This window comes from Betta splendens, chromosome 17 (assembly GCF_900634795.4).
Source record: "Betta splendens chromosome 17, fBetSpl5.4, whole genome shotgun sequence".
Taxonomy (NCBI): Eukaryota; Metazoa; Chordata; class Actinopteri; order Anabantiformes; family Osphronemidae; genus Betta; species Betta splendens.
In genome coordinates, this window is record NC_040897.2 from 307,701 (window position 1) to 332,282 (window position 24,582).

The window sequence follows — 24,582 nt, forward strand, 5'->3', positions numbered from 1 at the left end:
ATTTACTGGTTGCTACAGAGCTACAGTGTGTGAGCGCGTCCAGCTTATGTTACCTGGACCCACTTTACTGAGCATGCTCAGTGGAGCCGGCTGCCACTCGAGAAGCACAGATGTCACGTCTGGAAGCAACAACCCACGCACTCAGGGTGATTGTGGATTCCTGCAGCCTTCATCCTGTGTCTCAAGGCTGAAATCTGGTCTAATCGCCTAAAACCTACTTCAGCGTCAGCTACATACAGACACACGCACATTTGTCAACCAACAATTTTATTATCATTCGTTTTTGTCATGTTCCAACAAGTGCTTCATCATCATAGAGCTGCCAGATAAATCTGTCTCCTTCACAGTCACACTCGAGTGAGTCCTCATGAATGTGTCTTGATGGGTCTTTGACTGGTGTGGTGATGAACCCTGGGCCCTCTGCGTCTGCCGGTAGCAGCGTCACATGGTCAGCACCACCTTCCCAGCAGCTCCGGGGGACTTGGACATGTCCTGGTGGGCCTGGGCTGTCTGATCCAGTGCGTACTTAGAGCCGATGACTGGACGCAGCCAACCTGCCTCCATCCCTGAGTGGAGAAACGCTGCGGACTCCCGCTTCTCCTCCTGGCGGAGCGACGGAGGAGAGACATAGGAACATGTTCTACCCGCTGTAAGTGGAACGTCGTGGGCTGGGATGATGTCAATTACCCACCGGTGTAGCAGAATAGAGCGCCACTCCCTTGATGCCGACCTCCTTGAACATGGTGTCTGCAGGGTTGATCTCTATGGGACCCGCGGAGCCCACGATCTGATGTAGAGACACAACGCTGGTCACTGTGAGGCTCAGTATGAAAAGAGGACTAGAGGCTGGAGCTCAACTGACCATGACTCGTCCCCCGGGGGCCAAAATGCTCAGGTCTTTACTCAGGTTGACGTGTGCCACCATCTCCAGAATCACGTCTACTCCTCTGCCACCAGTGGCTTCCTGAGACAGAAATCAGGCAAACTGTGTGTGTGTGTGTGTGTGTGTGTGTGTGTGTGTGTGTGTGTGTGTGTGTGTGTGTGTGTGTGTGTGTGCGCGTGTGCATGCGTGTGCGTGCGTATGTGTGTGCATGCGTGTGTGTGCACGTGTGTGTGTGTTGGTGTGCGTGTGCGCGTGCATGCGTGCGTGTGTGTGCGCATGTGTTTGTGTGTGTGTGTGTGTGTGCGTGTGCGTGTGTGTGTGTGTGTATGTGCGTGTGTGTGTGCGTGTGTGTGTGTGTGTGTGTGTGTGTGTGTGTGTGGCGTGCGTGCGTGTGTGTGTGTGTGTGTGTGTGTGTGTGCGTGTGTGTGTGTGTGTGTGTGTGTGCGTGTGTGTGTGTGTGTGTGTGTGCGTGTGTGTCTACAGTACCATGATCTTATCAGTGTAGTCCTTCTCTCTGTGGTTAAAGGCCAGGTGAGCTCCGTTCTTCAAAACCAGCTTCATTCCCTCTGCTGTTCCTGCTGTTCCCAACACCTTGAGACCCAGAGCACGAGACAACTGGCAAGAAGCCACCCCCACCTATACACACACACACACACACACACACACACACACACACACACACACATGATAGAAACACTTCTAGAGCTAAATGGATATAGCAGCTACAGTAAATGACCTCTCACCCCTCCACTGGCTCCATGGATCAGGACCGTCTCTCCAGGCTTCGCACAGCTTCTGTAACAGGCACACAACACAAAACAGTCTAGTTAATGAATCAAACGCACCAAACAGGAGAGCCGTGAACTTTGGTACGGTTTGGTGCTTAAACCTGTTTAATCATATATTAATAGCTTCTATCACTTCACTTCTTATTTTCATGGTGCAGCATCAGTCTAGTTCTGATGGATGATATATTACCATAACGTTGAAGCATTAAATCTGCACATGCTCTCCAGTAACTGAGCAGAGATGTCTGTAACTATTCTAATGTTGGACCCTCGGCCTCACAGGCGTTAGGCTGGAAATGTGCTGGTGTAGCATTTTAGCAGCCTCCTACCTGTGGATCAGCGCCCTGTAGGCAGTGAAGTAAGGGACCCCCATGGCTGCTCCCTGGGTGAAGTCTAAACCTTCAGCCAGTTTGTGGACACAGTCGTCAGCTGCTACAGTGAACTCTGCATAAGCTCCGGTCAACGTGCCCGTGGTGTAAACGCGATCTCCAGCCTGGAGAACACACGCGTGTCAGGACATTCACTCCTACTCTCTACTGCAGCTCCTGAACCGTCTGCTCAGACCTTCAGGGCAGAGACTCCTTCTCCCACTGCTTCCACCACTCCGGCCGCGTCGCTGCCCGGTGTGTACGGCAGGCTGGGCTTGACAGGAAACATTCCAGAGCGAATGTACGTCTCCACGGGGTTCACGCCACAGGCACGGACACGGATCAGCACCTGCAGCCCAGAGGAAGACAGCGGGACGTAAACATCAGGCACATGTGGTCCAGACGCACACGTCAGACAGCACCATCCGCACAACTTAATGGCTTAAACTCAATACAGCCTGACATCAACTTCACAGCCTCATTAATCCATCCACACATAGCAGCCAGACATACAGTAAGCAAACAGTGAGTAGGACCAAGCCTTGTTTAGTTGCATTTGGTGGCCAACACACAGGAAACGTAGAGAAACATCATCAAAATGAACTCAAAAAAAGCTGGAGTCTAAACGTCTGTTTACCTTGAATCAGGTCAAAGAATTAGCAGCAGGTCTGTATAAGAGCAAGTAATCACAGTCTGCTCTCACCTGTTGGGGTCCAGGCTTTGGAAGCGGAACGCTGGAGCACAGTTTGAGCACCGACGGGGCCCCAAACTCACTTACTCTGATGGCTTTCATCATCTTCGACATGTCGGCAAAGTAAAGGACGATGAGTTAGGAAACTCTGAACGGATACAAATAGTTCCCCGCACGCCTTGAGCAGAATAAATAGAGAAGCCCCCGGCTGCAGAAGAGCCGAGCGGGGCGGAGACAGACTGGGCTGGGCCAGATGTCAGACTGGAGCCTATGGAATCGTCCATCTCGTCCTCTGACACAGTCAAGTACAGGGTGTTGGCGCTGGTGTTTACACAACACAGTCATCAGGTAATAAGAATATAATATATCGAACAAAAGAAACGCCAGCTGCATCCATTCTGTGCATTGAATGTCTTTATTTATGTATCTGTAAACCTGTGATGAATGTTTTTAAAGCACTGATTCTTTCTTTTGTTAGAAATATAATTGCAAACACATAGAAATCCAACCCCACCCAGTTGGACTACTGCACATGTACCCTTCACCCTTCAGGTTTGACTGGTACTGTGTAAAGATGTTAGTTTGGCTTTTAAAAGATGTAAAGATCATTTCTTTTGTTTTTGAGAAAGCCTTCCCATGCAGTAGTTCACCTGGCCTTCATTCCTGAGCAAGAGCCAATAGAAATGATCAGGTAAGACAAAGAAAAATGCTCAATCAGGAAGAACCTGTAATCATTGACACCATACTTAATTTCCGTTCACAATTTACAGCTAAAGGAAAATGCTTTCACAGATTTTGGGAAACACCTTAACACTGAATGTGTCCATCATTAATAAACCCAGGCAGACAGCCAGGGATTACTCTAATCACTTGTTCAGTCACTGGTTCGAATACCGCTGTGTCAGAATGACCAAGTATTTTAAATCCCTTGGTAAAGTGGGTGGTAATGCGCAGGTACTGCCTTCAAAGAAAAAAACAGGCCCCACACAGTATCCACCCAGTCTTGGTAATCTCTGAACCAGTAAAACCTCTTTTTTAATCCCAACTTGTTAAAGCTCAGACGTTAGACACCACAGATATGGGGTGAAAAGGTCAAGCTTACGTACGCCAGCCTCACAGTAAATCAAAGTTCAACTAGATAAAGCATTTCCAGAGGAAACTGCACAGTGAATGCTTCCATACTGAGTGTATTGCTGAAGAAGTGCTGAAAGTGGTAGTTGAAGGTATCTTCTTGTTGAAACAAAGCTAAATATTTGCAGAAGAAGTTGAAGCAGTTGAATTTCAAGTTGAGAAACATTTGCTAAAAATGAAATGGTTTGCTTTATAAAATATAGCTGTACGTTTTATAACAGCTAAATAGTTTTGAGTTAAAAACTAGCTGAAAGTTGTGGAGACATTTAAAACAGCTGACAGTAGCTGCAGAGGAAGTAGTTGGAGCATTGGAGGAAAAATGTGCAGGTAATTGCTTAATAGTAAAATACTCATAATTAACCAATCAAAAGCAGAAAATGTGCTATTTAGGCTAAAGATTTGGATTTGTGCTTTTATTTTTCAAGGACATAGAGAAGGTGTGTGCCTAATTACTAAACTGTAAAATATTGTCATTAACCAGTCATAATAAACCAGTGGAAAGCAGAAATATTGTTGAAAATCTGAAAAGTTTTCTAAGGATGGAACTGTAAAATAATCTCAAAACCTGGTGTTAATTAACAATTAAGAAGTTCAAAATTTGCTATGAAAGCTAATAATTTTGACTTATGCTTTAATTTTGAAAGGATTTGGAGGATGTGTGTACTTAATTGCTAAAGGTAAAATAGTGTCAGTAACTATCCAGTCAAAAGCAGAAAACTTGCTAATGAATCTAATTGAATTGGATTGCTTTTATTGTGTTAAGATTTCGAAGGAGGAAGTGTGGGTATTTAATAAACTGTCAAATATTCTAATGAACTATTTGTAATTAATCAGTTGAACCATTACTGAAACTAGCTGACGAGTTGAATGTATACCTGATCAGATCTGCAAAGCGAAAAGGTGCAGAGCTGAATGTGCCCTAAAAAGCAAAAGCAGCTTGATTTCAATAAAAATAGAATAGAATAATGGTTGTCACTAAAATAACGTCCCATTATGAATCCCAAGGCTTCAGTGAGCAACTAGTGTGCGTTTTATGTTTGAGGAGTGAAATATGTGGCCACAGTCACAATTTAAAATTACCAGTCCTTCTGCGTAATTCTCAAAAACCTTAAAGACATATGCATTAGAGTCTTTGGGAGGAATTCTGAAACTCTCTGCACTTTGAGAGAGCTACAGACTAAAGTATTGGTCTGAGGGCTTATCCAGACACATCATTAGAAAGAAGACAAGTATGACTATGGATTAGTGAAATAATTCTGTTCATAGAGTGAAAGCTGTAGTTGTGACATCACACTCTGCTTAAACTGCTACAACTCAGAAAGTATTAAAGATATTAAAAAGCTGAACAAGAAATTAATAGTTGAATAGTTGAAGATTGTTTTGTAGTTCAAATGATGTCTTTAGCTTAAATTATACTAAAGTAGTTAAAACTGAAGGTAGACAAGGCTAAAAAGGGTTTGTAAATGTTTTTATTAGGAAATAGCACTACCACGTGGCTACAATGTGCCTGTCTGAGGATTTCCCAGCATGCAATGCTGACAACAATCAATTATGTTATTATGTGTTTTAATGACGTTTTGTGATTGCTAGACAAGTTATGAGAGGTGGTGTGGTTCTGTTGGTAAAGCAGGACCGAATTCCTGGATTAGCTCATTCCTGGTTGTTGTTGAGTTGTTGATAACACACTAAACCCTCAATCACTAGCGCCTACACAGAAAGCCATGATTTGTATCTATTACATAAAAGTTATTTGTCTGCATTAGCAATTAAATTAAGGACCTGTGTGTGTATAGATTCTCTTTCATTGAGTTTGACAGGAGACGGCAGCTCAGCCTGCACCTCTCAGATCAAACAAAGCCACAACGGAAGGAAAGAGAGTCTGTGTACATTTTGCTTTCTATTCTGTCAAAACGGACCGACCACACACACACACACACACACGTACACACACACACACACACACACACACACACACACACACACACACACACTAAAGAAACCACTTGGCCTCATCAGTACTGCTGAACAACCATGACCAAGTGGTTTATGTAGGCAGGTCTTAGTACTTGGAACCAATCTGGGTTTAATCATCTCTTGATTTTATTTCAGATAGACTGTGCTATGTCTGGAGGAGGACATAGAGAAAACACTAGGAAACAATACAACTTGTTGACAGGTATGCCACTAGATTTCAAACAAGACATCAGTTATCAGTAAATATTTATGTCTGACAAGATGAAATCGCTTACGATTTCCCAACAGGCAAGAAAAACAGAAGTTGATTGAGTGAGTCTGTTTTATTTAAACAATGTGTTCCTTTTTTTGTTCAAAGACACTTAAATATAGATTTTATAATTATATAGTCCTGCTATTGTTTGTAAGTACTTACGGTTTAGTCAATTTTTATGACAGCACTCATAATTACTTCATATTTGCAGCATCCATTCCATTTATATTACATTTCCTCACATTCACATAATTGTACCTCAACATCTGCCATGTGGCCAGTTCTATGGTGCAGAGTCATTTCTGCCAAGAACTTAGTTGGCTCAAGGGTTCTGCTTGTTTGTGTGGTTATATTAAAGGATTAATCGAATGATGAATCATAGCAGCAGCAGCACATCGGTCCTTCAGGAAATGCACATTTTCTAGTTCTACACCTTGAAGGTGAGGATATTGTACATTTGCATAGTTACAGTCTTGTCACCAGCTTTATAAACAAGGATAGAAAATATGATTGTAGTGAACCAATAATAACACAATATCAGTATTGCTTGTTTGAATTACCAACTCCCCTGATGTAAATACACAACTCTATTACTTGCTATGTCAGTTGGGTTAAAAACCAGTTTGGCAGCTCGGTGATTAAAGCAGGATCTGTAGAGTAGAAAGTCAAGCTCATTCTGCTTTCTAATGATTCCAATGACTCATCTTAGATCACTTATATGAGCGTACAGTAAAGGTTCACCCACTGTGACTTATCACCAACTCAATAATGAACAAGGACAGAGAAATAACATAGAGGTACAGTAGGTTTAATTTAACCTCACTGTGTCTGTCGTGTTCATCTCATCGCCATTGCTGATCATTTGTGTCTTCGGCACCGATAACATTTCCAGCCTGATGTAGCAGCTTCTCATCACATGGTCAGCACCATCTTTCCTGCAGCTCCGCTGGACTCGATGACGTCGTGGTGGGCCTGGGCGGCCTCCTCAATCAGATACTGGACACCGACGACTGGTTGCAACCAACCAGCTTCCATCCCAGAGTCGAGAAACGCTGCACACTCCTGCTTCTCGTTCTAACACAGGACATAGAATAAGTGCAACAATAAATCTGCTTTCGTTTTGCATGACTCCATATTAGTTTATTTAGCAGCTGAGAATCGTGGTTGTACCAGTGTAGCAGAGAAAAGCGACACCCCTGTGATGCTGCTCTCTTTAACCATGGTGTCTCTGGGGTTGATCTCTATAGGGCCCCTGCAGCCAACGACCTGACAGGGAAGAGAAAAGCTCAAGGGAACAGACCTGAAGCAGTTTACAAGCAACACACTCTTCTGTGTAATTAGAGGGTGGTGAAGCTCATAATCATATAATAACTGTGTTGCTACAAATGGGAATCTCTGGTCTCGTGTTAATGGCCAGTCAGACGCTTCATTCATTTATTCATTCATTTAAAAATGAATCATTAATGATGTGGACCAGATGCAGGATGGAAACCTGTTGTTTAACAATGATACGATGGGGCCCTGTTCCACAGTGGGAAACAATCAAAGGTGATAATTTTGATTGAGTATGATTATTTAGATAATGCCTGAAGAAGATTCAAAGGCACTAATTTCAGTGAGCTGAAGAGACTGCAGATCCACTGACCATGACTCGTCCTCCGTAGGTCAACACCTGCAGGTCTCTGCTCAAGTTGACGTTTGACAGCATCTCCACTATCACATCTACTCCTCTGCCGCCAGTGGCTTCCTGGAAGACAAAAAGGCAGTATTTGGATTTATTTTACTGGTTGCCATAATGCAACGTTCAGCCTATTCAGGTAACTGGTTAATCAGAATTCAACAAAGTGCAACTTTTGCTCAGACTCAGTCACACCTACACTTGCTGTTGCTGGCACTTAGATTAGATTGGTTCTATCTGTCTATTGTTCTCTCCAGCGGCTTCTCCTTCCTGTGTTCCAACGTCTTTTATGACACCTCGTTTGCACAGTAAATCAGCCATTGTGGCTCAGTGTGAACAAAACTACTACTGGGGTCTTACTACTCACTGTCCTATTCTCTTATTACACCCTTATAATATGGTGTTTTAGGAGACATGAACGCATATTGACAATAAGCTACATTTAGGTGTATGTGTGTGTGTGTGTGTGTGTGTGCGTGCGCGTGTGTGTGTGTGTGTGTGTGCGTGTGTGTGTGTGTGTGTGTGTGTGTGTGTGTGTGTGTGTGTGTGCGTGTGTGTGGTGTGTGTGTGTGTGGGTTGTGTGTGTGTGACGTGTGGTGTGTGTGTGGTGTGGGTGTGTCTGTGGTGTGTGCGTGTGTGCGTGTGTGTGTGTGTGTGTGTTGTGCATGTGTGTGTGTCTGTGTGTGTGTGTGTGTCTGTGTGTGTGTGTGTGTGTGTGTGTGCGTGTGTGTGTGTGTGTGTGTGTGCGTGTGTGTGTGTGTGTGTGTGTGTGTGTCTACAGTACCATGATCTTATCAGTGTAGTCCTTCTCTCTGTGGTTAAACGCCAGGTGAGCTCCGTTCTTCAAAACCAGCTTCATTCCCTCTGCTGTTCCTGCTGTTCCCAACACCTTGAGACCCAGAGCACGAGACAACTGGCAAGAAGCCACCCCCACCTATACACATGGAACTAATATTCACACACTTTACACTTTACATACTGACAAAGAGAATGACACAAAAAAACTCTCACTCCTCCACTGGCACCATGGATGAGCACGGTCTGGCCAGGTTTTACGCAGCCTCTGTAACACACACACACACACACACACACACACACACACACACACACACACACACACACACACACACACACACACACACACACACACAGAAATATTCGACAATCAGCTGTAATTAAACACCTAGTGGATAAACCAACTGGTAAATATCAAGTCGTCTCAGACGTTACACTGCATGTTGGATCCTTATCAGTAAAAGTCTTAAATATGAAAATTGACCTGATGTTGGAGCAGTTACAGTTACAGATTTCAGCAGTATGTTACAGTGACCTCTTACTTGTGGATCAGCGCCCTGTAGGCAGTGAAGTAAGGGACCCCCATGGCTGCTCCCTGGGTGAAGTCTAAACCTTCAGCCAGTTTGTGGACACAGTCGTCAGCTGCTACAGTGAACTCTGCATAAGCTCCGGTCAACGTGCCCGTGGTGTAAACGCGATCTCCAGCCTGGAGAACACACGCGTGTCAGGACATTCACTCCTACTCTCTACTGCAGCTCCTGAACCGTCTGCTCAGACCTTCAGGGCAGAGACTCCTTCTCCCACTGCTTCCACCACTCCGGCCGCGTCGCTGCCCGGTGTGTACGGCAGGCTGGGCGTACGGGCGTACGTCCCAGAGCGAATGTACGTGTCCACAGGGTTCACTCCACAGGCACGGACACGGATCAGCACCTGCAGCCCAGACACATCATGGAAGAGTGTTTAGTGTACTCTGTGCTAAATATCCACAGTAATAATGATGTTAGAAATATGTATTATTTTAAATAATAAAATTGGTTATTTTTAAAAAAAGTCAGACCTCCAATCTAATGAAATCTAAGTAGGATTGTTTCTAGTTTTTTTTAATCACATTCTTCAATTTATTTAATGCTTGTTCGTCTTTTATTACACACAAGAGGGAGTATCAGTGTGCTGTTGCAGTAGCTTTTAACGGGATGTGTTGTTGTTGCTGACGTGAATAGTAATAACAACAACTGTCTGCGCCAAGTAGAACATGATGCATAATTTTTCACAAGTACTACGTGAAAGTCTCTACAGGAGGACAGGGTTTGACAACCCACCAGCTGATCACGCCGTCACTGAACCTCCACCTGACACGTGGCGCAGTGATCGGTCTCACCTGTCTGTGTCCAGGCTGAGGAACCGGAACATCTGCGCACAGTCTGAGAACCGACGGGGCTCCAAACTCACTCACTCTGATGGCTCTCATCATGTTCAACATGTCTGAAAAATACAGGATGTTTAGTGACTTTAAACGTCACGTGTTCCAGCTCTACGTTTTGGAATGGGGTGTTGTTCTGTGGTATATATTCTGGTTTGTGTATTAGCGTCACCTTTTGGACGGGAGTGTGAAACAATTGTCTGGATTGACAAGATAATTATCAAGTTAACAATAATACAATAACGGCTATAAATGAAACAAATATATAGTTTATTGTTTTACTAATGTGTTAATGATATATGCTGCTAAAGGAAGATACTTTAGCTAATCGGCTACAGTGATGAAGTAGCGCTATGACGTCACATCCGTTTACGTTGTGCTAGCTCGAACACCGGTGGATTAGCATTGAGCTAATGTATAAAACTTCAGACCGGCCCATCCACATGAGCAGGAGATCGTAAGCTCCGTGCGTAACGAGCGGAAATGCGAAACTAGGAGGAAGCGGGACCAGAAGAAGCAGCAGAGTTCATTTAGTTAGTAGCGGATATATTATGAGAGCATGGCTTTATTCTGACACCCCGTACACTCTGGTTTCTGTTTTCTGTTCTGGTTTCACATATCCTCGCAAGACTCGCGTGCTCAGGCAGCAGGACACTGGACGTTACGTCACGTCACGTCAGCCTGGACTCACCCCGTGTTTGCTAGGAATGGCATCTAGGAGCAGGTTTCTTCTACACAGAGCCTTCAGTGGACTCAGACCTCACCCTGTGTGTTGTCGGAGCTCAGGCTCGACCTTTAGTCAAGGACGTGGGCTGTGGAGACCTCAGCTCAGACATGTGAGCTGCTCACGTGCACCCCTCCAGTCTGTTGCCCCTGTCACAGGTAAAGTCACTGAAGCAGCTAAAGCTGTTCGCTGTGGGAACGTTAACGGGCAGAGGGGGCTGCACTGTGCAAATCCCTTGAGGAAGACTTGGCTTCTAACGCTGTTGTGTTGTCAGGTCCCAGCAGTCTGTCATTCAGAAGTCACACCTGTGGAGAACTGAGACCACATCATGTTGGACACCGGGTCACTCTGTGTGGCTGGGTCCAGTACCTCAGGTGTGTTAGGAGTTAATGCTAACATCAGCAAAAATGTGATCACCATCACAAAATAGAGCTGACCGTAACTGCTTGCTCGCATTTTGATTTGATTTTGTTTTTCTGTCTTTCTGCCTCAAACAGACAGGACCTGTTTGTCATTTTACGAGATTTCAGTGGGTTGACACAAGTTTTAATCCCTCAAGAACAAGTAAGACTGTCCTAATGTTTATAATAAATGTACTACTGCTAATAATGATAGTAATCCAGTGGTTCTCAACCTTGTAACTTATCACCTAATTTCCACCAGGCTACAACAATAATAATGAATTTTTTCTTTTACATGTTTTTAACACTGTAATGTCCGACACCACTTGAACACCGCAGCAGCGGCAAAGGACTCTGCCTCATTCAACGGATTATTAAAGCATAAATAGCCTTAAGATACTTTAGTCAAGGAGGCGGGCTGTGGAGACCTCTGCTAAGACATGTGAGCTGAGAGCTACTTGGTTTATTCACCAGGTTTTGCACCACCGGAGTTTTTTTTACTAATTCGCTTCGGTTCTGAACTCACGTTTGCTTATTTTCGCTCTTGTCGCGATGCTGGATGAACGGATGCAACTGTTGCGAACAAGCAGATCATCGAACCAATCAGCAGCGCTGATGTGATTGACAGAGAGGAGGAGCCAATCAGCAACACATGAAAACAGTTCCTGCTGATGTGCGCCTCAGTCAAAACCAGACGAACAGCAGTGTCAAATCTATTGTGTATTGGCTCTACGATATCGTAGATCGTACAGATCTGGCAACACTGGCGCCAAATTCCCCGCAGCACAGATTGGCCAAGCAATGTAGCGGGATCATCTGCAGTCAATGATCCCGAAGCGGGCGTGAGTCGGGGGCGTGTGTTGTGTGTTGACTTCCACCGAACCCCTAGGGTTCGATTGAACCCACGTTTAGAAACACTGTAGTATAATGTGAGACCATTTTTATTAATGTAAATGATGATAAAAAATATGAAAGGATAGGAAAAATCTCAGTAATGTGATTTTTCTGTTTTTCTGTTTTAGTCTTCAGGTCAATTGAAAGCGGCGCTGTGTGATCTCACAGCTGAGTCTGTCGTCAAGGTGACAGGAACAGTGAAACGACGGCCAATGGGACAAGAGAACAAGGTGTGTGCTCCTGTGTGTTTGTTTTTAGGACTAGACTAATGCTTCTACCCATAAGAAAACCTGTAGCTGTGCTAAATCAACAAAATCTTCTGTCTTTATAGACAGATTTTATGAAATGTACTTTTTACTCTCTGTGTCAACGTCAACCAGGTTTTCCAGCTGGTTTTTGTTTCAAGTCTCATTCTGCTGTGCACAAACCAACAGATGATGCCAACAGGAGAAATAGAAGTGGCTGCTGAGAACTTGGAGATTTACAACGTGTGCCAGAAGTTGCCTTTTGAGATCAAGGACTTTGTCAAAGTATGTGACAAGCTGGCTGCATGTGCTCTAGTTGTGTATGAGGAAGTCATGTGGCTTATTTGATTCAATTAATGACGGTGTGAATTTGTGTCCTTTGTGCTTGCTTTGCTAGAAATCAGAGTCTTTGAGGATGCAGTATCGGTACCTGGACCTGAGGTCCAATCAGATGCAGAGGAACCTCCGGTTGAGATCTCAGCTGGTGATGAGGATGAGAGAATACCTCTGCAACACACATGGTAGGGAGAACCAGCTTCATTATTGTCTGCTTGCTCCATACCTTGCTGCTGCCACATTCCCCCATCTTCACCCTGTGTGTTATTTGCTATTTACAGGTTTTGTCGATGTGGAAACTCCAACTTTGTTCAAAAGAACACCAGGGGTATGAAGGTCCCATAAGTTGATTTATGTAATGTAGGGTCAAAGGTATATTTACTAAAGTTTGCTTAAGAAACAGACAAAGAATAGAACATCTCAGTTACACACAACAAAACCAACAAATTCTAATACAAATGTCAGCTTCAAGTTCAGATTATATGTCAATTTGCTCAACAGGCTGCTTTTGGATTAAAACACAAAACACATCACACTGTGATTTTGTTTTATAGGGAGCTAAGGAGTTTGTGGTTCCGTCCAGAGAGCCTGGTCGGTTTTACTCCCTTCCACAGAGTCCACAGCAATTTAAACAGCTTCTAATGGTGGCTGGCATAGACAGGTGGGTACAGGCAGCAGTAGAAGGAAACGCATTGGGCTTCCACTAGATGAAGGACCAATGTTGAACTCAGTTTCCTTTCTGCTTGTTGTATATGTGCACAGATGTGAACGTGTTTCCTTTTGCTGTGTTGTCAGTTTGACTCCTTCATCATTGTTGCAGGTATTTTCAGATTGCCCGGTGCTACAGAGACGAAGGCTCCAAACCAGACCGTCAGCCTGAGTTTACCCAGGTAAGACACTCGGGGGGGTTTCTGCCCCTGCACACACGCATGACAACCAAGTGAACAGAGATCACTTTGATATAAGGGAAAGTTAAAGAGCCAAATCTGGTGAGAATCCACTTGAGCAGAACACTGGACCTAAAGTGTGGTGTGGTCTGAATGGCTTCCTTGTCCTCGTCTCTCCCAGGTAGACATGGAGATGTCATTTGTGGACCAGACAGGAATAATGTCCCTGGTGGAGGGTTTGTTGCAGTACTCCTGGCCTGCGGAGAGCGGTGCCATCAATATTCCGTTTCCGACCATGACGTACGAGGAGGCAATGAGGGACTATGGAGTAGACAAACCTGACACCAGGTTCAGTATGAAGGTGGGTTGTGTGTCAGTGTGTGTGGAATGTATTTCCTTGCTATTAATGTTTTTGTTGTTTCTGTATTTCCTGTGTGGACTTACACAACATGATAGTCTGCATTATTAGTCAGCCAGGTGTTGAATGAGCCTGTAGAACGCTGTGAAACCAGACTTTGTGTCCTCTGCTCATCTGCACATCCAGCTGATGGACGTCAGTGAGCTTTTCTTACCCTTAGAAATTGAATTCTCCAGATCTGCTCTGAGCCAACCAGGGGGCTCCATTCAGGCCGTGTGTGTCCCCGGTGGGGCGGTAAGAAAAATCCATGTTCATATGAAATCAGTGGCATAAAGAAAGATCTGTGTCTGTCTCACATTAATTTTCTGGATTTGGATACAGAAACTTTTCTCTGGGAAAGTTTTGGAAGAACTGAAGGAAACCTCCAGGACTCAGTTTGGACAGGTAGGTTCGTCTCACCTCCTCTCCGGGTTGTGTCCACTGCGTCCATGCTGTGTTCTTCATGTATGTTTGTTTTGTCCCAAGGAGCTGAGTGTAGTGCTGGTTAAAGAAGACAACACATTGAAGTCTCCCCTCAAGAAACTGTTGTCTGTGTCTGTCACTGAGGAGCTGCTGAAGAGGACTGGAGCCAAACCCGGAGACCTGCTGCTGATGGCAGGTGGTTCCCTTCACACTGTGGTAGGTAACTGAACATCTGTCCACACATCTGTCCTCTTCGCCCCCTCCCTGTCTCACACCACTGCTCTGCTGTCAGCGCCCTTCGCTGGGCAGCCTCCGCCTGCAGTGTGCGCAGCTTTTGGAGTCCCATGGCGTTTTGTTACGAGAGCCTTCAGCCTTCCACTTCCTGTGGGTTGTGGACTTCCCATTATTCCTGCCTAAAGAAGGTGAGCCGGATCAGCTGGAATCAGCTCATCACCCCTTTACTGCTCCACTGCCTGAGGACATGCAGTTACTCTACACAGACCCACACAAGGTAGTGAGAGTCTCTCAAAAGCTGGTTTAGACACTTTTTTATTAAATTTTACTATGTATATGCCTCAATTTGTAAACGTTATTTTTTATTCATGTAGGTACGTGGCCAGCACTTCGACCTGGTGTTAAATGGCAGTGAGATTGGAGGAGGATCCATTCGTATCCACAAAGCTTCAGAGCAGCTTCATGTCCTGAAGAATATTCTTCTGGTAAACCGTTGTGTGTTGTAGTTTGTCTTTGGCATTCGTTTCAAGCGCTTGCTAATCATAGCTGCCCTTGATTCGTCTTCTGCAGGAGGATCCCAGCCTCCTCTTTCACCTGCTGGAGGCTCTGGACTCAGGAGCGCCACCGCATGGAGGCATAGCGCTGGGTAATGTTCCTTTCACCCCTCAGTGCCACTGCACTAACTAACTAATTACTTTGGCAAGCGTTATTTATATTTTTGCCTTTCTGAAATCACCCCACGCAAAATTGAAAACCACTGTGAAAGCCTACAATCTAATACAGAAATTAGTTTGTAACTCTCAACATTAATTAACAAGAAAATAATCTAACCCAGTAAAAAATACAGTAAAGCATTAGAGCAAATTCAACTCATGTGCATATACTAGTACAAATATGCTTTTTAATGAGCTAAGACTTTTTCTTCTCTAGGTTTGGACCGGCTTGTCTCCATCATAGTCAGAGCTCCCAGTATCCGTGATGTCATTGCATTCCCCAAATCCTTCCGGGGTCACGACCTCATGAGCCGGGCCCCCGACCTTGTCTCTGACCAAGATCTGAAGCCTTACCACATCTCTGTCAGATGGCCAATGGAGGAATGAGATCAAAAAGGGAAGAGATGAACAGTGCTCAGAGAAAAGGGGTTGATGTAACCATGACAACGGAGACAGAAGACACAGAGGTGCATACAGTGAGCAGTCCATGAGGAACTCTGCCAGCTGGCTGGCATAGACGAGGATGAAGACAAGGAGAAAGTGAGGAGGAGGTGATGTTGTGGCTGAATCTAGTTTGTTCTTCTTCAGAAGGGGACATGGATACCAAGACAACGCAGGAAAAGGAAATGTAACAATGCTTAAACCAAGAACAAAAGACTTCCTGATAAAGGCAGACACTTCTGAACACTAATATGGCTTCATCTCATTCTTCTGAATAAAGGTTTTAATATTTACAAATTTGTAACTGTAAATAATGGTAAAATACCTTGTTATTTCTAAATGTGGACTGTGAACCAATTTCAAAAATGAGGAAAAATGCTGTGAACCTACCGTTTTTTTCCTGTGCTTTGGTGTGAGCTCTTTTTCTCTTTAATAATTTCACCTCAGACCTTCCTCATCACAGGGACTTCAACCCATTATTCCTCACACAACAGCTTCAGATCTTTCTGCTGCGCTTCCGACAGGATTAGGATCAGAACGTTGCCTCAACCTTCTAGTTTATTCACAAAACCATATTCAGGCAGTAGCCGCTTCTTCCAACCATTTCTGCCATTAATACCGCTGTTGTGGTGGACGCTGATATCCTTGGTTTCCTAGGAGTCACCTGTGGTCTCCTGTTACCTCATGCTTTGTTGGGCGGCCTCTCCTGGGGCTTTTGTTGAGGCCAGGACACACTTACAGACGGTTTTGTGAGGATCAGACTTCAGTAGTAGACCCAGAAGTCCCCTCCTATTTAAGCATAGTGGAGCATCCTACAACACCTGTCTGAAACTACCTCTCCATCATTTCCTTTGTATGTGAAATATTAGAGCAGTTATACACCAAAGAATCTTATGGCTATTTATGCTTAAATAAATACAACTGTCAACGTTCACAAATCTTGAAGCACTATTACGGCTTCTTCTGCGAAATGTAGAATTTAGTTAATTTTGTCTTTTATTCGGAATAACAGCGGTGACGACAGCAGCGGTAACCCGGAAGTAAACGGGACGCGACGTGACCTCTGTACGAGGAGAGAAAATGACAGAACAGAGATGCGATTGTTCCGTCCTGCGTTCGACACGCGCGGCTTATTTCAGTGAGCTAACGACGAGAGCGCGGATCCAACGCCGAAGCGAACCGAATCAAGGGGACGGAATGTCGCCACGCAGCGACACGGTCGCTCCCTCCGCTGGATGTCGCGCCACAGCCGTTGGACGACGCTAAGCGACTAACCGACGCTAAAGCTCCTCAGTCCGCGCCCAGCGGCCGCTTGGATGACGGCCACCCTGTGTTATCTTTAACCCGAACGCCGGCACTGAAGCAGCCAGTCCGCTGCTGTCTGCGCGAGCGGCCACGTCAGCGTAGCGCGGCTCCACGTCGGGACTGCGCGGCCATGGCTCCGATGGGCATCCGGCTGTCCCCGCTCGGTGTGGCGGTGTTCTGCCTCCTTGGAGTCGGCGTTTTCTACCACCTGTACGCCGGGGTCCTCTCCAGCCGCCTGGCGGCGTTCAGGTCGGCCCGCTTTCAGTAGCTCCTCTCCGCAGCTGCTTCCATTGTAGTGAGATCCAGGCCGCTGTTTGCTGTTTGCTGTTTGTGCAGGTGCAGCCTCTCCTCCGGCTGCTTCCAGCGCTGCTGACGGGCTGCCTGACAACACGCCTTTATTAACCAGCCAGGTTTTAGGCATTTAAGCGTGCAACATGATCGTGGTCCAGTATGTGGGACCTCAGACAAACATTGTTTAATCACTCGTATGAACTTCCTGGTAGCAGGGAATGGCGTGTCTTTGCTGAAGGTTTAGTGTTGAATTAGGCTTAAATGAAATAGTTGGGACTTAATTATATTGAGGAAGATACTGTGTTTCAACGTTTAACACATTGAGCTCAGCCCTGACTCTACGATATCCAGTTAGAACTGAAACAATCTGGAATTTGTTGGTCTGTGGGGAAACAATGAACTGTGACTTTCTGATGTAACATCACGAACGTGTAGAACTAGTGCCGATCAGTGACTAAAAGGACGCTGCTCATCTTTGAACTCAGGAAAGGTCCAATGCTGGTTTGATACACAGTATTTCCGTTTGTCTGTGCAGACAGAGGAGAACTGTGGATCTGAGGGACCTGCTGGCCGTGTCACTGGAAGCTGCACAACTGGGCGGCATAGAGGTGAGCCCCTGTTTAACGCTAGGCTTTCAAAATCCCTTTGTTTCAATTGGGAGACGAACTTAAAGAATGTCCATCCAAAAACACCACACATAAATCGTATCACTGTCACGTGAGTGATGCTTTCTCCTGCACAGGTAAAGAGAGTGCGTGGCGATAACAAGCTGGAAGAAAAGTCCAAGGGCAAGACGAGGGAGGGAGCCAACGAGCTGCTGACTATGGGCGACCTGCAGTCCCACAGAAAGATGTTTAATCTGATAAAGAACACCTTCCCTGACATCACGGTGAGCTAGTGTTTCTGCTTTTGTGCACAGCAATGTGAGACAGCCCAACCACCGCCTTAACGTGGAGCCTGAGGTGGGAGCTACAGCGCTGCCATCGATGCTGCAGTTGCCTTATTTAGGTGTCAGACCCTGATCGGAATTTTAATGTCAATAATAATTGTACCTGCTTGCGTTTGTTTTCAGGTGAACAGTGAGGAACTTGACAAAGTGGTGGATCGATCAGTGGCCTGGAGCCGAACGATTCCACTTGAAATACAAAACATGATTAAGGAAAACAGGGACGTTCCTGCTGAGAGCGTCACCGTGTGGATCGATCCTCTGGATGCTACGCAGGAATATACAGGTGTGCAAAACTCCCGCTTGCAGTACAAGACTAGAAATAGCTTAACAGCAAACCTTTCAGTTTATTATCCTCTCAGACCTCACATTCCACCTCATCCAAAGTAGGGTCTGATAATTCAGTATTTCCTCCTGTGTTAAACCTCTGGCTGCCTCCACTCATCTGTCTCCATAGAGAACCTTGTGAAGTATGTGACCACAATGGTATGTGTGGCCGTAGATGGTAAACCAGTCATCGGGGTCATACACCAGCCATTTTCTAGGATCACCGGTAAGTACGTGTGCCTCCATTATGGGCCTTACTCGCTTACGTTGGCTCTGTGGTGGAAACCTGCTGGACTTTCTGTCTCGCTGTCTCCCTCAGCCTGGGGTTTTGTGGGTGAGGGGTCAAACGCTCGTCCCAGATCGTCCTACAATATCAACACTCCAAAGGTGGTTGTATCACGTTCCCACTCCGGAAAAGTTAAAAGTTATGTTCGTGATGCTTTTGGAAACAGCACAACAATCATAGAAGCAGGTGGAGCTGGTGAGTAGAGGAGTCTGTTACTTCATGTACAGTTTTTATACCCCTTTAACTTTACTGGAATGCTAAGTAAAGGAATCAGAATGGATAAGATCATCAAGTCTGGGGTTTAATTAAAGAGTGAAACATGTTGTTTGAAAGTGAATTCTTGCCTGTTTGGCCTTCGTTTGGACTCGGGACTAGACCCCAGTTGTGATGGTTCTCGTCTGGTCAGTTCAGGCATCCACCCTCTAACGCTGTGTTTCTCTCTCAGGATATAAGGTTCTGTCTCTCCTGGATGTTCCCACAAGTGAAGCAGGTTCTATAGACCAGGCCGACATTTACCTTCACATCACCTTCATTAAGAAATGGGACATCTGTGCTGGGGCAGCGCTGCTTAACGCAGTGGGTAAGGGCTCTTCACTGTTTAGTATACCTTTTAACTAAAATGGATCATCCTCAACTGAACATAGATATTCAGTGCTACATACAGTGAATAAATAGAAAACACTAAGCACAAATCATCAGTAACAGAAGGTAAGTGATTTTTCTATAATGATATTTTCTGTCTAATAACTGATCGTAGAAGGCCACATGACAACTCTAAAGGGAGAGGACATTGACTACAGTGAAATACCACTCAACAAAGGAGGACTAGTGGCCAGCGTGGGTGTGGATCATAAGGCCATTCTGCAGCGGCTACCATCCTGGGACCCGGAGGAGCATTAACACTACATGAACCAGTGGGAATGGGCACGTGTGACGGCGCTTTGTCAGACGCAGTGAGCAGGTCTGTGGCTGAGACTTTGGCTGTGACTGCACCCTGTGCAACCAGAAGAAACAAAGGCTCCTCCTCATCCAGTGTGTACACACACACACACACACACACACACACACACACACAATGGAAACCCCCCACCCCCATCACATGTAAAGCTACAAACTGGAGTCTCAGAGAAAAAGAGAAAATGTGATGCTGATTGAGCAACTGATATTGATTGATGTTTGGTGATTGACTTCACCTCATGGTCCATCTTTACATAACATTCACATCTGCTTGATTGGACTGAACTGAAACTCGTCTATCAGGACAACTACAACTAAACTATGAAGTTACTTGTAAACACACAAGATGCTTCTTCAGCAGAACCACATGCTCTCTGCTCTATAGTAAAATAATGGTGCATCAGTTCCACAGCGGTGATGCACTGTCTTGTTCATGATGGATGTACATGCTGGTCTGATAACACTCCATTTGCGTCGGTAAAAGGAATCTTAACTCTGTTTGAAGATTTTTTTTGGCACAAGTTATGGTTCTGACTTACAACATTAGTTTAATGACGTTGTAGCCAACAAAGATGTTTATTACAAAATTACGAAGAATCAGGAAAGGTGTCGCCTGCTACAACAGTGATTACGGTACAAATTGTGACGCTGCTGTACATTCTCCTCTCCCTGGTTATAACTTATAACAGAAATAATGTTTTCTATTTATATAAGTAGTTTTATGCAAACATAAAAATATATTTGTCTATTGAAGAACCGGTGTGAGGTAAGGTTCAGTGGAGGTAAAATCCTTAACCAACCGTGATCTAATCAGCTACAGAAAAGAAAAGCGTTTTTTTTTTTTTTTAACAGCCTGTAAAAATGTACTTTTGTGTGTCCACTCCACTCAGGACTGTTGCTTGGACTGTTCCATTGCATATTTAATCATTCATCTGTGCTCAAATTCCCATAATAACATTTTTAGAAATGTTCGGCCTCCTGCTGAGGGATTACATGTTTTTCTGTACTGTGTTGTGCAAATGCCAGTGCTTTAAGTATTTCTACAGCCATTTTTTGGGGGGGGGGGTGAACTCAAACACTGGCATAGAGTTAGAATAATTAAAATACAAGTGTGTGTAAAATAACTCATGTCACTTCGTAAAAGATACAAGTGACCTGATGGTTCTTTTTGCTCTTTTGTTGTTAAACCTTCTAGAAATAAAAACTGTGTAGAGTTTCAGGGGTTTGATGGTTTTACACCGTGTTCTGCCACAGACTGGAGATGATGTCAGATCTCTGGAGGCTTTCGTCGAAGAGGCTAGGTTTACGTTTTGAGGGTGGGAGTGTGACTACATGTGGAGGGAAACGAGGTTAAGGAAGCTTTTGTGCGTCTTATGAAGAACACTTTCTGTTCTGATGTGACTGAACGGTCAGCTGTTGAGTTGCTTAGTGGGCGATAGGTGCACTGTATGACAGGTAGGATTGTTTAACAATAAAAAAGATGTTCCCAGTATCATGAGTTTTATTCTTTCATTCACAAGCACAGGATCATACTAATAAAACGCTGATAAATGTCATAGAGCTGCATTTTCTAAAAGGAAAACACAAACAATTTCTAAACAATTCAAGATGTATTTACTGAAACACAAGAAGTATAGAAATGTTCACCCGCTTGATGGGTTTGCTGCTGCTGCAAAAAAATATAATATGCAATTACTGGAAGAAAACCTAGAGATTGCAATTCTAATAATTCTACATGATACTGACTGTGAAATCTGACCAATACTCACACTGAGCTGACAACTTGTTGAGAATGGACTGTAATTTGTCCTCAATTTCTTTCCTTTGAGCTGTGAAGTGCAGCACAGTGGGGTTTTTAAAACTCTGAATCCAGTCTGACTTGGCAGCGCACAGCTCCACACACAGGTTCTGTGCAGACATTTAACAAGAGAGAAAGTGATAAACATGACTATTTCCTGTATGGCAGCTATTAGTCTCGGTAAAGTTACTGCTTTGCTGTCAGCAAACACAAGGAGGACTGAAGGACTGTAGTGCTCAGGGCCTGATGCCACAGTGCTTTATTTTACAATAATCATAAATACATTATTTTTGTTTCTATAACCCCATTCTGTTAGAGCTGCATTAGAAACTATAGATCACACCATTTTTATTATTATGGACATTATGGAAGTATTCTGTCTCAAAGTATCCTGATGTAGAGCAGGTAAACGCTACCTTCTCCACTGTTGTGATTTGTCCAGCTGATTCAGAAACCATGTCTTTAATGAATGCAATGTATGACACCAGGTCCTGTTTAGCACCTGTGTGGAGATAAGAATAAGAATAAGAATAAGAAAACCTTTAATAGTCCCGCAGTGGGGAATTACCTCTCACAACAGCAGTACAGATGAGCAAGAATACAGGTACAGAACAGTATGTGTTGGCACAGTACAAAGCAGTACAGTACAGTTAGAGTGAGTATGAGGTCATTGCAGGGTTATTGCACAGTAATGGGTATAAGATTTGTACCGGTAACAATATACATGATTGTTCACAGATTTACACAAATATTGTGCAGAGCAGGTTGAATATTTGTGTAAATCTGTGAACATAAACACTCGTGTTACGATACAAATGGTTGACTGAATTACAGCAAACAGCGGCTCAGAGAACCTGCCAGGGCGAGACAGTCAACGCAGTCTGCCTTGGAGTATTTCCTGGCCAGATCTACGGGTCTCTCCCGTCGGAAGGTCCAGGTTTCTGTGCTGGCTCCGAGTTCAAGCAGAGTCCTCACTGTGTCCACGTGGCCCCAACAGGCAGCGAAGTGCAGAGACGAGTAACCTGTAATAATGATAATAATAATAATAATAATAATAATAATAATAATAATAATAATAATAATAATAATAACAATAACAGATGCACGTTGGCTCATAGTTGACAATGAGATTTGAAGTAGCCAATGAGCGGTCTCTGCTGCTGTTTCGTCAGATAAAGTCAGACTTATTTCCACTCACCCCTCACGGTTTGCTCGTTGACCTGGGCTCCGTGTCGGACCAGCTCCCGGACGATGGCACTCCTTCCCAGCATGGCGGCGACTGCCAGGACTTTCCGCCCAACTTCGTCTTTCTTGTCAAGTATCTCCTCTCTGTCATATTCGCTTTCCAGATTGTGAACAATGGCCTCCAAGTCCCCGGACGACACAAAGATCATGTTTGATGTCGCTGTTTTTCTCTTGGTTATAGTGAGTAGAAAAGCTAGCTACCTGCAAAGCTACCAACGGAGCTGGCTGTTGCTATGGTAACAACGCGGCGAGGAGGTGCGTTCACGGCCAAAAGCTGTAATGCGTTTAATCGGTGACTTAGGTGATACAAAGAGATACGGTTTGGAAGTTGAATTAATTGTGTTTTTTATTTAATTTCATTTACCTGTATAGCCTAATGTAGCATCAAACTTACCTCTCAAACACCTGTCAATGATAAACAAATGTGTAATTGACTCTAGACAAGGGGATCATCTCTGGATTGATTCAGTCCTCTCAGCTGACTCATAACACTTGACCAGACGAACACACGTTTTAGCCACATCTGGGGCCCGTTTCAAGAAGGAGGTTTCGTTGAAACTCTGAGTTTGTTAATCCCCGAAATGAGGAAAACTCTGAGATGTCGGGTTTCAGCTTTTAGTTTTTCTGCTTTTTTTTGTTCTGTCCAGCAGTTCAACAAGCTGCATGCATTACGCTAAATGCCATATTGTGATGGACAGCTTTGCTGAGGAGTATATAAGAAATATATATACTCTTCTTGAATAATGGTTTATTTAATGTTTTATTTAAATTAGATATGCGTGATCTTGCTGTGTTGGTGAACAGGTTGAGTTTTTGCTTTGGGGTGTGTGTGCAGGAGGGAGGGGCGGGGGGTGGTTTGTGCAATTAGCTGCTGAAACCAAGCAAATCTGTTAAATAAAATAAATAAGCAGGGATGTACCTTAGGCTGACACATTCATAACTAAACAACTGTTGTACTGTGGTTTACCTTTGAGATTAATAGTAATACCAATAATAGTGTTAAGGTATGTGCACACACTCATACAAACATATACATATATCATATACATTGTTATACATATCCCATACTACTTAGTAATAGTCATGACATACATATGGAGATATTAGAAGGGACGGAACCACTTTCCGGTAGCCCCGGTCCCTCCATCAGCAGGACGCCCCTCGCAGACCTGAGTGGATGAATGAGTAGAGATGTAGTTGGGAAGCAGAGCACCAGGGTCCGCAGAGCCAGGTTCCAGGCTAGCGCTACTAAACCTGTTTTAAGAAGCGAGGTAATGGAAAGTCACAGTCAGTTACCATGGCAACTTACTCTGTGAACCTAACCTGGTTGGGAGCACATTTTGTTCGGGAAACTCAGGTTCCTTTGGCCCCGCCCCTTTTTAAAGTGAACAGTGTTCAAACAGGCCGTCCTCGTTTCATCTTTCAGTACATTCATAGATTTCACCTGTTTCCTTCGCGCAGAGACCAAAATGGCGTGTCCGTTTCCAGAGGATCCTGTAGATGTGGACGCTGTATTAATTTGCACCACATTGAATTTACGCCACAAGTTAATTTTCTCTCATATCCGCACGCATATTTATTTTAGCGGTACCGTTTTTCTCGAGACTCCATAACATATATCAATGGTCTTATCACCGCGGTGAAGTTGGTTTGACGTTGGACATTCAACAGACATTCGAGCGGTCCGTGTTTGAACAAGCGATCCGCGTATCGTGTTCGATACGCGGACACAGAACGAGACCGCTCGGCAC

At 44.5% G+C, this 24,582-nt stretch overlaps 5 protein-coding genes across 10 annotated transcripts; 2 read left to right on the forward strand and 3 right to left on the reverse strand.

Annotated features, from left to right (window-relative positions):
• Nucleotides 1–261: 261 nt before the first annotated feature.
• Nucleotides 262–2,924, reverse strand: LOC114844278 (zeta-crystallin-like). The gene is made up of 8 exons (XM_029131506.3): nucleotides 2,743–2,924; nucleotides 2,236–2,388; nucleotides 2,001–2,164; nucleotides 1,627–1,678; nucleotides 1,370–1,519; nucleotides 863–964; nucleotides 692–787; nucleotides 262–603 (listed from the first exon to the last, which is right to left on the reverse strand). The coding sequence occupies exons 1-8, from the start codon at nucleotides 2,842–2,844 to the stop codon at nucleotides 442–444; spliced, it is 981 nt and encodes a 326-aa protein (XP_028987339.1). The 5' UTR covers nucleotides 2,845–2,924; the 3' UTR covers nucleotides 262–441.
• Nucleotides 2,925–5,939: 3,015 nt separating this feature from the next.
• Nucleotides 5,940–10,809, reverse strand: LOC114844277 (zeta-crystallin-like). The gene is made up of 9 exons (XM_029131505.3): nucleotides 10,673–10,809; nucleotides 9,940–10,043; nucleotides 9,339–9,491; nucleotides 9,104–9,267; nucleotides 8,778–8,829; nucleotides 8,551–8,700; nucleotides 7,734–7,835; nucleotides 7,259–7,354; nucleotides 5,940–7,162 (listed from the first exon to the last, which is right to left on the reverse strand). Exons 2-9 carry the CDS (start codon nucleotides 10,039–10,041, stop codon nucleotides 7,001–7,003), a joined length of 981 nt encoding a protein of 326 aa, XP_028987338.1. The 5' UTR covers nucleotides 10,042–10,043; nucleotides 10,673–10,809; the 3' UTR covers nucleotides 5,940–7,000.
• On the forward strand, nucleotides 10,090–16,066 carry dars2 (aspartyl-tRNA synthetase 2, mitochondrial). 5 transcript variants are annotated; one of them, XM_055503708.1, is made up of 17 exons: nucleotides 10,090–10,122; nucleotides 10,611–10,863; nucleotides 10,980–11,079; nucleotides 11,203–11,269; nucleotides 12,129–12,230; nucleotides 12,381–12,530; nucleotides 12,643–12,766; nucleotides 12,863–12,909; nucleotides 13,136–13,242; nucleotides 13,402–13,471; nucleotides 13,650–13,829; nucleotides 14,013–14,120; nucleotides 14,208–14,504; nucleotides 14,581–14,799; nucleotides 14,897–15,007; nucleotides 15,093–15,168; nucleotides 15,453–16,066. In XM_055503708.1, the coding sequence occupies exons 1-17, from the start codon at nucleotides 10,105–10,107 to the stop codon at nucleotides 15,620–15,622; spliced, it is 2,199 nt and encodes a 732-aa protein (XP_055359683.1). In that variant the 5' UTR covers nucleotides 10,090–10,104; the 3' UTR covers nucleotides 15,623–16,066. The 5 variants fall into 5 exon arrangements, with proteins under 5 accessions (XP_055359683.1, XP_055359681.1, XP_040924056.1 ...); XM_041068122.2 differs by lacking the exon at nucleotides 10,090–10,122 and having other exon boundaries at nucleotides 10,360–10,863; nucleotides 14,208–14,270; nucleotides 14,352–14,504; XM_029131501.3 differs by lacking the exon at nucleotides 10,090–10,122 and having other exon boundaries at nucleotides 10,362–10,863; nucleotides 12,435–12,530; nucleotides 14,208–14,270; nucleotides 14,352–14,504.
• A 634-nt stretch (nucleotides 16,067–16,700) lies between these two features.
• On the forward strand, nucleotides 16,701–19,898 carry bpnt2 (3'(2'), 5'-bisphosphate nucleotidase 2). Its single transcript, XM_029131503.3, has 8 exons — nucleotides 16,701–17,230; nucleotides 17,808–17,880; nucleotides 18,015–18,161; nucleotides 18,345–18,504; nucleotides 18,676–18,771; nucleotides 18,865–19,026; nucleotides 19,277–19,411; nucleotides 19,589–19,898. Exons 1-8 carry the CDS (start codon nucleotides 17,112–17,114, stop codon nucleotides 19,729–19,731), a joined length of 1,035 nt encoding a protein of 344 aa, XP_028987336.1. The 5' UTR covers nucleotides 16,701–17,111; the 3' UTR covers nucleotides 19,732–19,898.
• An 884-nt stretch (nucleotides 19,899–20,782) lies between these two features.
• Nucleotides 20,783–23,646, reverse strand: ankrd45 (ankyrin repeat domain 45). 2 transcript variants are annotated; one of them, XM_029131508.3, is made up of 5 exons: nucleotides 22,785–23,646; nucleotides 22,441–22,608; nucleotides 22,003–22,088; nucleotides 21,558–21,696; nucleotides 20,783–21,454 (listed from the first exon to the last, which is right to left on the reverse strand). In XM_029131508.3, the coding sequence occupies exons 1-5, from the start codon at nucleotides 22,978–22,980 to the stop codon at nucleotides 21,432–21,434; spliced, it is 612 nt and encodes a 203-aa protein (XP_028987341.1). In that variant the 5' UTR covers nucleotides 22,981–23,646; the 3' UTR covers nucleotides 20,783–21,431. The 2 variants fall into 2 exon arrangements, with proteins under 2 accessions (XP_028987341.1, XP_028987340.1); XM_029131507.3 differs by having other exon boundaries at nucleotides 20,783–21,457; nucleotides 22,785–23,590.
• Nucleotides 23,647–24,582: the final 936 nt, after the last annotated feature.